The sequence below is a fragment of the Enhydra lutris genome, unplaced genomic scaffold (genome assembly GCF_002288905.1).
Source record: "Enhydra lutris kenyoni isolate GAN:26980312 unplaced genomic scaffold, ASM228890v2 scaffoldscaffold13, whole genome shotgun sequence".
NCBI classification, from domain to species: domain Eukaryota; kingdom Metazoa; phylum Chordata; class Mammalia; order Carnivora; family Mustelidae; genus Enhydra; species Enhydra lutris.
In genome coordinates this window covers 6,745,585-6,758,532 of record NW_019154097.1, presented here as the reverse complement: position 1 = coordinate 6,758,532, position 12,948 = coordinate 6,745,585, and the positions used below count along the sequence as shown (strand labels likewise).

At 48.0% G+C, this 12,948-nt stretch overlaps 1 protein-coding gene across 1 annotated transcript in view; it reads right to left on the bottom strand.

The window, feature by feature from the left end:
- LOC111145722 (tropomodulin 1) overlaps positions 1–12,948 on the bottom strand; it is an 83,466-nt gene that overhangs the window by 41,940 nt on the left and 28,578 nt on the right. The window contains exon 3 of the mRNA XM_022500877.1: positions 2,142–2,298. Within this exon, the coding sequence (XP_022356585.1) occupies positions 2,142–2,298 (157 nt within the window). The remainder of the gene's footprint in view (positions 1–2,141; positions 2,299–12,948) is intronic.

Below are 12,948 nucleotides of genomic sequence, written 5' to 3'. Positions count from 1 at the left end.
CAGGCTCCGGGAGTCTGGAGAGCTGTTCCCGGCTCCATGCCAGGCCAGCATTCCACGGGGGGGGCAGCAGGATGGGTCTGTGTACCGCCCAGATTCCATTTCCCACCCCCACCCCCCATGTCCAGCTCCTTCCCTTGCAGGGTGGTGGGTCCATGGGGCCATGTGATGACTCACCCATAGTCCACCCATGTATGCTCCTGACTCTCGGTGTCCCCATTTTTCAAAGGTGCAAGTGGGACAACGGGAGGCCCCATAAGGCTGCACAAAATCCAGAGATTCTATCCTTGTCTGCTGCGCAGGACTCGCCCCTCGTGGCACAAATGTCTCGCTCAAAAACCTCTCGTGCCCACTCTCTCAGCCGGGCACACCCGGCCCTTATGGTCAAGGCCTCCTCCTCCCGCACCCTCCCCAGCATGCCTCAGACCACACCATCCTCCCGACATTCTGTAACCCAAATGTCCCTTGGGCTTGTCTGACCTTCCCAGGTTTCTGTAGAATCTGAACTAAGCTCCGAGTCCAGGGTTTGTGATGGCGCGACCTCCTCCCCATGAGGCCCCCCTGCTTGCTTTTTTATTTGATTATTTATCCCACAACAGGGACACCGAGACAAATGCTATAGACTTGGACTCTGGGCTCAGCACTTTTATAGTCTGGGGGGGCGGGGAGAATGGAGGAAACTGCAAACAAGCAATTACACAATGAAGTAATTGATCAGAATTAACGGTGTCATTCAATCCAACGCTTATCGGGTGCTTTCCACGTGTTAATGTTTATTAGGTGTAGATGTCACGACGAGCCAGACAGATGTGGTCCTTGTAGCTGTGGGACTTATAGTGTGAGGAAGCAGCCCACAAGACTCCCTGTGGACTTATTTAACTTTAACTCATTCATTCAACAACTCTCTATGAGCCCTGCTGTAGACCAGGCCCTGTGCTGGGTGCCGGGGGTGCTGGGTGAGCAAGACCAGCCTGAGTCCCTGGCCTCGCGGGACTTACAGCCAGTGGGACAGACGAGTGATACATAAGGAGAAAACGATAAAGTGGAAATCACTCTGAAAGACACATATGCAGGCTCCTGAGATGGAGAAGAACCCAGGGAGAGCTGAAGGGACCGCATGGCACTTGATAGGGTGGATGGGAAAGTCTCCCCTAAAAGAGAAGACAGCACAGTTGAGAGCAAATGGATAGTAATAGGTAGGACTTACATAGCATGTGCTATGGGCCAGGTACCTGGTTAAGTGCTTTACAAGTATCTTAACTCAACCTTCCTAACAATCTCACAAGGCTGGTAATAGTACCTTCTTCATCCCCATTTCACAGAGGAGGAAATGGAGACACAGCAGACTGAAAAATGTGCTCAGGCTCACACAGCTAGTAATCCAGGCTGTGTTTCTAACCATTAAGCCTCTTATACAGGGGAGGAAGAGCCAGCCATGAAGACAGCATGGAGCCAGACAGCTGGAGCAGCGGTTCAGGAAGAGGGAATACGTACAAAGGTTCTGAGGTAGAAAAAAGCTTGGGATGTGTGAGGAAAGGAAGGAGGGTGTGGGGAAGCAATGGGGTGAGCAAAGGTAAACATAATCCAAGAGGACAGCAGAAGGGTTTGGAGTACAAGGGGCAGTCCTGGAAGGGTTGGACAGTCAGGGAATGCTCTCTGTTTCCCAGTCTTCTAGATGACTTGCCTTCTGCTGGGGCAGAGAATCTTAGAAGGACAGATAGAGAAGCACTGGGGAACGAGCATGGACAGTGAGGGCAGAGGGAGGTGACCTTGTTCCCAGTTTGCACAGCACAGGCCTTGCACAGGCCTTATGTCCTGATGTCATGACTAATAGTTTTCACTTTCATTTTCAAAGGTGTCTACATTTGTATGAAAAACAATCAGGACACCCTGGCTAAAGGGGATTTAGGGGAAAGTTTTGCTGGTCTGGGTATGTAACACGCTTTCCTTAGTTTACCCAAAACTTCATGAAATCTACATTATGTGTCGATGCCCTTGGTGTTGGGTTTGTGAATTTGGGCCGGGCAGGCATGAGGGCAAGGAGGCCCAGTCACACGAGGCTCAGCACAGGGCCTGCATACAGGTGGCACTTGACAGTGATGCATGGGGAGTGATGCAATCATAAGAGCAACAGTATTCAGTACCTCTCTTTTCCCCTGTGTAGGGGACCAGATCTTCTCGGTCTTTAAACTCCTTTGCTTGCTTTTCCAAGTGATCCAAGAGCTCCTCCCTTTTAAAGGGGCCTGTGGGCGCCTTGGTGGTCTGATCCTTCTGCCTCAGGCCTGCAGGCAGCAGTGCATTCTATAGTGGAGGTTGTGGGACCGGGTGACAGAGAGAGAGAGAGAGGGAGAGGGAGAGAGAACGAGATAAAGAGAAAGAGAGTGGTCAGCAGCTGAAGACTTGCATTTCTCCCCAAATTCTTCTTGGACCCATACAACCTCAGAGCCCATCAAATCAATCCAGGTTGCTCATTTCCATGTGAGGGATCTGACACCCAGGAAGGGCAGGGACTTGTCCAAGGTCACCCACCAGATGAGGGCCATAGCTAGGCTAGGACCCAGGTCATCATTGTCTAGAGTCTCTAAGCCTTCGATGGTTCTGAAGGCAAGGAGGTGAGGAGGAAGCCGACACAGGGCTTGGCGTAAAGGGGCCCTCTAAGAATGTGAATATGATTATGTTGGCATTTGGATGCAGGATAATTACAGCTATTGTACCTATAGTGGTTGAGGTGAGAAGCAGCCCGAGGGCCTTGAGTTAGGTCCCTGAATGCAGAATCAGGCAAGAAGCAAGAGACTCAATAACCAAGCGGAGAAAGGCTCAGCAGAGCTGTGGTGGGGTGAGGTGTGCTTTTGGGCTGCAGTCCTGGCTGGCCCTCCCGGCTTCTTTCCACCCTGCTGACAGGCCATGCGCAGGCCACTCTGTCTGTTAAATATTTTGAACGTCGCCCTTGGAGATGGGTGTCTCAAGAAAGATAGCATCAGCCTATCCCCGTGTTCCTTCTTCAAACATGGTTAGTCTTCTAGGTGTGGGCTTGCTACCGAAGCAGACTAGAGTCAGAGTAGATCTGAGTCACGTAGGCTTCCCTCACCTCAGCCCTCCCTGTGCCTTAGAGAGTCAAAGAAGTCTGTGGTTGCAAGGATGCTTAGAGATTTTCTAGTGCACACAGCTGCCCTCCAAGAGGAAACTGAGGCCCAGAGCAAGGAAAGATTTGCCCAAGGAGTTTCGGGGATAGATCTAGAACAAAAACCAGGGTCCTTCTTCAGATGCGGGGGAGGAGGGCAGTCTTCACTTCTAGTCATTGCTCTCTCCCCACCCCACTTTCACTCAGGGATGTAGCGGAGGATACTGGGAAGGCAGAGGGGAACAGAATCTCACCCCACTTCTTGCAGCACCCCCCAAACCAGCTAAGCTAGAGAGCCTTCCCACCTCCAATCTCAGTACCATCAAAATGCATAGCTTTGGCCACTCCCACACAGTCTGGATCCTTTGGAAAGCCCCCTCTGGGAGGGGATGGGGATGACATCAGGTATATGAAGACAGCTGTGGGCCTGGCCACCGAGAGCGAAATCTCAGGAAGAAAAGACCACTGCTTTATTTTAGTATGATTTTTCACGAGAAGGTTTACCACCATTTACCACAGCGGGGCTGCTCCCCTCGGAGCCCTGAGTGCAAATGGACCTGGACCATGAGTCGGCAAAGACATTTGGGAGTTGGAACATGTTACGAAAGGATGGCCAGTAGGTAGAAAATCAAGCCATGACTGATTTGGGGGTGAGCATCAAGAAGATAAATGATGCCACAGACACCCCAGTTTCCCTGAAGCAGCCATCCTCAGGTACTGTCCACCATGACACACTGGATGATGTGTGTCATGGATGGATGAGGCCCACAGGGGAAGCAACTTCCATGGGCATGGCCCGGGCAAGATGGGGTTTGCTGTGGCCAGCTGCATGTCCATGCCTTCTCTCCCATGGTGGGGCACTCATGGGGACTCGAGTGAGAGAGAGAACCACCTAACTGTCCCATAAACCTCTGTCTGTGATTACCCACTGGGAGCAAACCAGATTCTCTGTGACATGCCTGCAGCTCACAGTTGACCACCCCGACAGGCTTACGCCCTGGCCTGACATGGGCTGACTCCAGCTGTACAAGCATGGGCAGGTTGCCTCGTCTCACGGGGCCTCAGTTTCTAAGGCTATAAAATGTGAATAATCCGCTCTCTCAGGCTTGTTGGGCTAATGCAGGAAGAGTGCTTAGCCCACCGCCCAGCACTCACAGATTGCTACTTCTGGTCAGATGGAATTCATTTTAACAGGAGATGGTTACCCAAACATGTATGTCGAAATGGAGATGTATTATCCAAATAGATCTCAAAATTCAAAAAATGAAGATACGCAAATATAAAGCACTGAAAGCAAGCGTTTTCCCAATGATCCCCACAGTGGAAGACCTGATAGGTTGTCGTCACTGTAAAGGGTTTTGACAGCTGCTGTAAGGTGCTGGGGCACGTGCTGGCCCTTAAAAGCTCAGAGATGGGAGAAACCCGCAAGGCTAGAACTGAGGGGGAAAGGGCTTGCAAACTCACATCTCTTTTGGAATGTATCTGATACCGGCCACTGCTTTGGTTAAAGTAGGAATTCTTAACCTTGGCACAATTAACATTTGGGGCTGGATGATTCCTTGTGGTGGGGGCTGTTCTAGGCATTGTCAACTATTGGCCAGCATCTGTGTCCTTGACCTAATGGATGCTGGTCGCACCTCATCTCCAAGTTGTGACAACCGAAAATATCTCCAAACATTGCCAGATGCCCCCCGGGGGTGGAGGCCAAAATCACCCCTAACTGAGAACTACTACTAAATTGAAGCCCATATCATCACAATAGGGGAATGAAGATCTTTTTAATGTACTTTAAAAATATTACTTATGCATCAGGTTAAAGTATGGTTTCATTTATTTAAATCTTCACTGAAAGCAGTTGATTTTTTTAAGAAACAAAAACATCAAAGGCCATTTCTAACTTCGTTTATTGGACTTTTAAAGTAAATATTAAGACTATAACCTCTTTAGGGGTTAAAGTTTTTTTTCCCATTAAGTGATACACTTAATAAAACACAACATTATATTCAATTAAAACCAAAGACTGTTGCTTATTTCTTAAACTCCTGGTTATTTATCATTTTAACTTGTTTTCAAAAATGGCACATGATCTCACATAATACATAAAAATTAACTTCAAGTGTATCAAAGATCTAAATATAAGAGCTAAGACTACAAAACTTTTAGAAGAAAATAAGCATAAATCTCTGTGACCCTAGATTGGGCAATGGTTTCTTGGATATGGTACTAAAACAATAAGCAACAAAAGAAAAAACGGATAAAATGACTTCATCGAAAATAAAAATGTTTATGCTTCAAAGGAGCCTAGCAAGAATGTGAAACCCACAATTTGAGAGAAAATTTTTGCAGATCATCTATCTGATAAGGGTATAGTATTCAGAATATATAAAGATCTCTTATAATTCAAAATATAAGACAAGTAACCCAGTTTAAAGATGGGCAAATGATCTGAATAGACGTTTCTCCAAGGAAGACATAAAAACGGCCAATGCACATATGAAAAGATGCTCAACATTAGCCATTAAGGAAATGCAAGTCAAACCTAGAATGAGACACTACTTCACACCTGCCAGTGTGGTTAGAATAAAAAAGACAGATAGTCACAAGTGTTGGTGGGAATAGTAGCCCAGTAGCATTTTCAGAGTAGCCAAAAACTTGAAACAACTCAAATGTCCATCAAATGATGGGTGCATAAACAGAATATGGTACAGCCATACAACAGAGCGCTAGTTGGGGATAAAAAGAAACATAGCAGTGATACATGTTACAACATAGGCAAAACCTTGAACACATCGTGTTAAGTGCAAGAAGACAGGCGAAGGACTACAATATCGGAATCCATTCATATGAAGCTTCAGATCTGCAGAGACAGAAAGTAGATGAGTGGCTGCCTCGAGCTGGGGAGGCTGGAGAGAAATAGGGGTTTCTTTATTAGGCGATGAAAATGTTCTAATGTTGATTGTGTGAGGTTGTACAACTCTGTGACTATACTAAAAAAAAAAAAAAAACAAGACCCACTGCATTGTATGCTTTAAGTGGATGAATTTCACGGTATGTGAATTATATCTCAAATAAAGCTATTATTTAAAATGGCATATGTTGGGGAGCCTGGCTGGCTCAGTCAGTTAAGTAGCCAACCCTCGATCTCAGCTCAGATTTTGATCTCAGAGTCGTGAGTTCAATCCCCACATGGGGCTCTATGCTGAGTGTGGAGGCTACTTAAAAAAAAAAAAAGGCATATGTTATCTAGGGGAAAATTATAAAAATGGCTGATGCAGGAACTAAACCATCAGGGACCGCCAGGGACAGAAAGCTCTTTGTGAGCCTGTGGCTGGTAGCGATGGTGAGATTGGCCAGAGCTGGCCAAATTTAAAATGGTGTCCTGTTTGATGATGTGGTGAGCCTCACTGTGTAAATTAGTTACGGAGAAGTTCAATGGGTGAGAAAATACTGCCTTGGATCTCTCAGAAGTCTTAGAACCTAAAACCAAGTCTCAGATACAGGCTACCCCACTGGTGAGGAAAAGAGCTCCCACAACCATTTAGTTGGTGGTTCTGACCAGGAGAACACCAGGTGAACACGTATGAGTGGACATGTCTCTTTCATTCCCATATTCCCTGGTCATTCAACACACACCCCATGTGTCCAGGCAGTGTGCTAACAGGCAGGGCCAGGACCCCGCAAAGAGATCTCTAATTTGGAGCAACTGGGGAGAGGGGAGGTCAATGGAGGAAGTGGAGTAGAATGAGAGCAGAGTGTCCATTACTGCCTGCATGGAGAACGCTGCATTGTTTTCGTTTTTTGAGTTAATTAAGATCCTAAATGGGGATCGGCTCCACTGACCAGCAAACCATAGTCCATGGCTAGTCATTCCGTTGCAGGTAAAGGTTGTCTACTTCCACGGTGCCCGTGGTCATCGGAACCTCTAACCTTGAAGGAACCTGTCTTGTTCTCCTGATCTTCAAGTGTGTGCAGGGGAATCTGCTGGGCACGTCCTTCTCTGTGGTTAGTTCTAAGGGAAGCATCGGTCTGGCTCCCCCAGGCCACACATCAGTGGTACATTGAGGAGGACAGTTTCTGACAGGCGTATGCCACACATGCGTCTTCCCTCCAAAGACAGGTTGGTGAGGGGTGAGGTTTGCTTTGGGAGGATGAGCTCAGTCCCTAGGACTCAGAGCTTGTATTCACATCCCTCCTTACACTTGGAAATGTACTCCTGTGATGAGGACAGCTCTCCGATCTGAGGCTACAATGTTATGTGGGAGATGCTTGGGAGTGGTAGGGACTGGGGCACACTGGGTTATCCAGTGCCTCACTATCCAGTTCCAGAATTATCTCCATGTGAGGATATGGGTGGTGCTATTAGATCTGCTCGTCTTTATGTGAAAGCACTTGATTTTTAAATATTGATACAAAGTGCAAGTATTTTAAAAGCAATGCTCAGGTCACGGAAAACACATCTGCAGGCCAGATGGGGTCTGTGGGCTGCCGCTTTGCCACATCTGATCTAAGATTCCTATCAGACTAGAATTCAGTGTAGACAAAGTCAAGGTATTCACTCATTTATTCGACAGATAATTACTCGAGTGTCTCGCCCATGTCAGGCTCTGGACTAGAGGAAGAAAGAGGTCTATCCATGAGTTTTCAATGTAGTGGTTTTAAAAATTATAAAAACCCATGAAATTTTAAATAGGTTTTTAGAAATAATCATAGAGGAAAAAATTAGGTGAGCTCTTCCTGTGGTCCCCCACTCATGGGTTTTTAAATGGTGAGTTCCTTTTAAATGCTGGAAAATTAAAACTTGGATGTGCACCTTGGCAGGTTATCAACTTAATCTGACTTTCACACCTGCGCTCTGGACTCCAGCTGTCCAAAGGACAATGTAAAGTTTGATGGCTCCTTAACGGGGCTGTGAGGAGCACTAACATCCTGCCAACAGGGGCCAGTAAGGCCAAATATCAAGTATTTGCACAATTATCATTGCTATAGATAGTTAGGGCTACATCAGAAGCCATCCCAGCTAAGACCACTGTGGGCTTGTTCAGACATGCTTACACGTACAACACGCGGGCAACACACACACACACACACACACACACACACAATGTATTAAAGGGGCTGCAAAGCTCTAAGAGAGCCTGCGGACCAATTCTTTCATTTCGAGTTGAGGAAACTGAGGCAGAGAAAGAGCCAGAAAGTCTGAGTTTATATACAGATGACACTGTATATAATTCGCATGCCTAAGGATCAGTGTGACCCTTTTCAGGCCGGTGTCTGATCATACATAAAATATACCCTCCTCTGTTTCTTTATAGTGGCCAAATAAACAAACAACTTTATCAGTTTTCTCAAATAAAGCATGTCTAAGGACAAGGGAATATGAGAGGTGCCCCCCCAACCATGGTCCGAGCTCCAGGAGTCCTGGATTCCTGTGCTGTGACTGAAGCCCACACAACTCCCCAGCAGAGGACGGGCCACAGAGGACAGTGTCTCTACGGCAGCCGAGGATCAGGGAGGGAAGGGCCTGGCTTGACGTCATATGCTGGACCGAGAGTCTGGGACTCTTGACTTCCAAGCCACAGAAAATGTTCCATCCCACCTGACAGCCTTCCTCTAGGAACAGACCCTGGAAACCAGATGGGGTGCCATATGAGAACCAGGCCTCCTCTCCAAGTGTTAGAAAGCCAGAGCTCACCTCCTTATCAAACCAGTCTCGGTTTACAGATGGAGAAACGGAGGCCCCAAAGCATGGAGCTCCTGTCCTGGGGTAAGAGTGAAACTCAGGAGGCTAAACCGCCCAAAATGCCCACTGACTTCCCTCCCCATCCCATTTTAAATGACCTAAGCCTATCCTAGATGCTCCACCCCTGCCCACCACATCGGGAAGGCCAAACATTTTATAGGCCAGTCATTCACACCACTAACTTTTACAAGGTATTTGACAAAAAAAATAAAATAAAATAAATCATTTTTTTAACTGGACTTGAGGATTTTTTCAGTTAAAATGAGACCCTCTAGACCCTCCGGGCCTGGATGATATGGAGCACTCTGCGTCTGCATTCCTGACCAGCAGGTTCTAGGTTCCACTAGAAATCACTCAGTGGGGCTTCAACAGAGCAAGCTAGCTTGCTTGTTTGCTTTCCATTTCTTTCTTTCTTTCTTTCTTTCTTTCTTTCTTTCTTTCTTTCTTTTCTCTTTCCTTTCTTTCTTATTTTATTTATTTATTAGAGAGAGAGAGAGAGCAAGAGCACAGACGGAGACCGAGAAGCAGGCTCCCCACTTAGCAGGGAGCCGGATGCAGGGCTCCATCCCAGGACCCTGAGATCATGATCCAAGCCAAAGGCAGATGCCTAATCAACTGAGCCACCCAGGCATCCCATCAACAGAGCTTTCTTGTCACACGTGGGGGACATATCCTGAGAGTGTAGCAGGAGCGAAGGGGGCCACACCACTCATGCCCCAGGCACAGAGGGGACAAGTGGGGTCCAAACCTCTAAGTGCCCCTCCCTCTTCAATCATAGTGTCACTCCAACACACTCAGGGCATCTCTCCCTTTCCTCTTTCTTTCTAGAAAGATCCAAGCCTTCGGCTCAACTGCCCTGACCTTGCTATAGGACCAGCAAAACCCCAAAGTTGCTATCTTCCCCAGCCAACTCTTCTAGGGCATTAGAGCTGACATCCAAAGGTAACTCTGTGGCCCAAGTCCAGTAGCTGAGGTGGGGTCTCTCGGTCATAACAGCACACTTTATCTCATTCTGGTGTTCACAGCACAAGCTGGGCCGAACTGTCCCTTCCCCATGTTCTGATCCTCTTTTTCTGCCTCACATACAAGAAGAAAGTTCCACTGCTGTGCTGGGCCCTGGGCATCTTGAGAAAATGAATGTGGGATCCTGCTCCACGGGGCTCACAGCTGCAGGGGAGACCGCACGTCCAAGTGTGAGCAATTGCCCTCGGCTTCCTGGAGGAGGGGTTTCCCAAGCTTGGTGCGCCCCAGTGTTCCAAGCAGGAAAAAGCCAGGGCAGGAGGACCAAGGGGAGGGTGTCACAGGGGATAGAAAGCACATCACAGACAGAGGTGTGGCAGAACCAGGGGCACAGCCTGTTTGGGGGAGTCTGAAGCTGCAGGGTCCTGAAATGTCTCCACCCCGTGCATACCAGCCTTGTTCAAGCTGCCATGGCTCCAGCTGGGAGCATGAAAGCAGCCTCCAGGCTGGCCTGGCTTGCACCTCTCCCTCTTTACTCCTTTCCCTTCCTGTCACCCAGCCGGACCTCACCAACTTCAGCGTCCGATCAGGTCGCACCCCAATCCACTTACAGATGTCCAGGGCCTCTACTAACCTACAGAGTCACCACCAAATCCAACAGCCCGGTACAGAGAACTTTTCATGGTTTGACCCCAACCTGCTCCAGCTTCCCAATCTTCCCCTCTTCCAGGATCCCAGATCCCAGCCTCTCCGGGCTGCTCCACATTCCACAGCCGCACCCTGCTCTCCCGTTGCCATTCCTATGTGCAGGCCGTGCCCTCTGCCTGGCATTCCCTCCCGCCTCCTCCCCTGCATTTGTCTTTTAAAGTCCTTCCCCTGGGCACCCTGTTTGGCTTTTGCAGGGCTCCCCACATCGATCTGGAAATTCTCTATCCTCTAGGCATCCTGCCTGTGCTTATATAATGTTACCTTATTCTGTCTTGGAGCACATCTATGTCTCTCTCCCCAGGGAGACCCAGTGGGATGTATCTTCGTCTTCTCCGCCTCCCTGGCCCCAAGCACTGGGCACTAAGAACATGTATTCGGAATAGTCCTAATCCACACAGCCCTGCTGCTCCTGCTGGGGAAGGCTGGTATTACTTGGACACCCTCCAGGTCAGCATCACACCTGCAGTCAAGGCTACCTGACTGCTGCCCAGGCAGTGTTGGGGGAGGGGACATATGAAAGGTGCCAGGGTGGGGGTGTCCAGGATGGGGCCAGTTCACGGATGGGAGTTTTGGGAAATGCAAGCTGGCCTCATGGGATGTTTTCTTTAAGGGCCTGAATGTGGTTCATTTCCTCCCAGCTCTGCCTTGGACCTTTTGGCAGAGTGGGACCTCAGGCCATCAAGCCGGCAAACTCACAGTGACAGCCTCCACACAGTCCCTGATATCATACCTCTCCTTCGTTGGCACTAACAGCACTCTACTCTTAGAGCTGAGGCCAAGGCCTCTGAGACTAAAGACTACTTTTCCCAGGCTCCCTTGCAGGTCGGGTGAGTGATGTCATGAAGCCGTGGTCAATAAGAAGGGTCCAGTGGAGAGTTCTAGTAACCTTCCTTAAAAGTTGGTTACATATGGTTTTTTCCTTTCCTTTTCCTCCCCTTTTCCTCTTGTCTGATGTCTCGTGTGTAGCTATTATGGCCACCACCCTGGACCACCAGGGTGAGGATGGTACCCCAGGGCTAGCCAGAGATGAGCTGGATGGAATCTGGGAGCCTGGGAAGCATGGGGAGCTGTGCTCCATACCAGCCCTAAAAGGCCCAATTCTGGGCTCAAACTTGAGGGATGAATAAACCGCTGCTCATGTCACATTATTTTCAGTCTCTTACACTTGTCACCAACAGCATCCTGACTGACAACGTAGGTTCTCATCCCAGGGCTGTGAAGCCACAGACTATGCACTTGGTATTCTCTGACTTCAGATTCTCCTCTCAAATGAAGTTCAAAAGCCTTTTTAGCATCAAGCCTCAGAATAAAGGTGTGAACTCCATACAGATGCAGCTTACCGCCTGTTAGTTTCATCATCATAGGGAGTAATTATTCATTTCCATTCAACTGAACAGACACTGAATGGTGGGGACACTCAGAATATCGACATCTGATTGGGGAAGTTGTGTACTGCACAACTTCAATTACATTATATTACATTACATTTATGTGGACAATGTTTTCTGCAAGGCACAACTTATACAACTGTCCCTGGCTGCTCTGTATTTGGTGGTACAGTGTGGCTCCAAATTCAAGAGGCCTAGATTCTAGTGGGCAAAGTGTATATTCAGGTTCAAGAAACATTTATGAAGCTGTTACTGTGCGTCAGGCATTGGGCTAGGTGCTTTTCATACATCTAACCATCCTTCTATTTGTGTGTGTGTGTATGTAAACAAACACGAAAGCCTGTTATTCAGAACAGAGCTAAGTTGCAAACTAGGAGACCTACAGTCCAAATTGAATGCCAAAACTTGGGTTGGTTTGGCTGTGCATTTAAATGTGCCATCAACATTTTAAAAGAGGGAACTTGCATGTAAAACTTCACATGTCCAGGGGCTCCTGGCTGGTTCAGTCGATTAAGCATCTGACTCTGGATTTTGGCTCAGGTCATGATCTCAGGGTCATGAGATTGAGCCCTGCTGGGGAGCCTGTGTGAGGTTCTCTCCCTCCCTCTCCCCAACCCCTGCTGCTAAAAAAATTCAGATTCTAGTATCTCTCGAAAAATTAAATGATCTGGCAATAAAGGCCCCATAGGGCCTTCTGTCCACCTTGGCAACAATGGGCGGAGCTGAACAGCAAGTACCCTTCAGTCAAATACAAACTCTCCTGTTTGCCTCAGTCCCTGCCACTCCCTACTGCCGCCAACACAGAGGTCTAGAATCAGGTACCATTCATCATTGACTGTGTTGTTAGTGTTCTTCCTGGGAGGTTAAGTTGCCAGCAAAAACTTTCTTATGTCTACATCTCTTTTAAGAGTGGAAAAGTGAAAGATGAACTAGGATGGCCACGTTTCTGGAGAAACTGGCACACCTTCCTTCCTTCACTTATATTACCTTCCTGGTGTGGGTGCTTGGTTTACTGCCTCTCAAGTGCAAAGTGT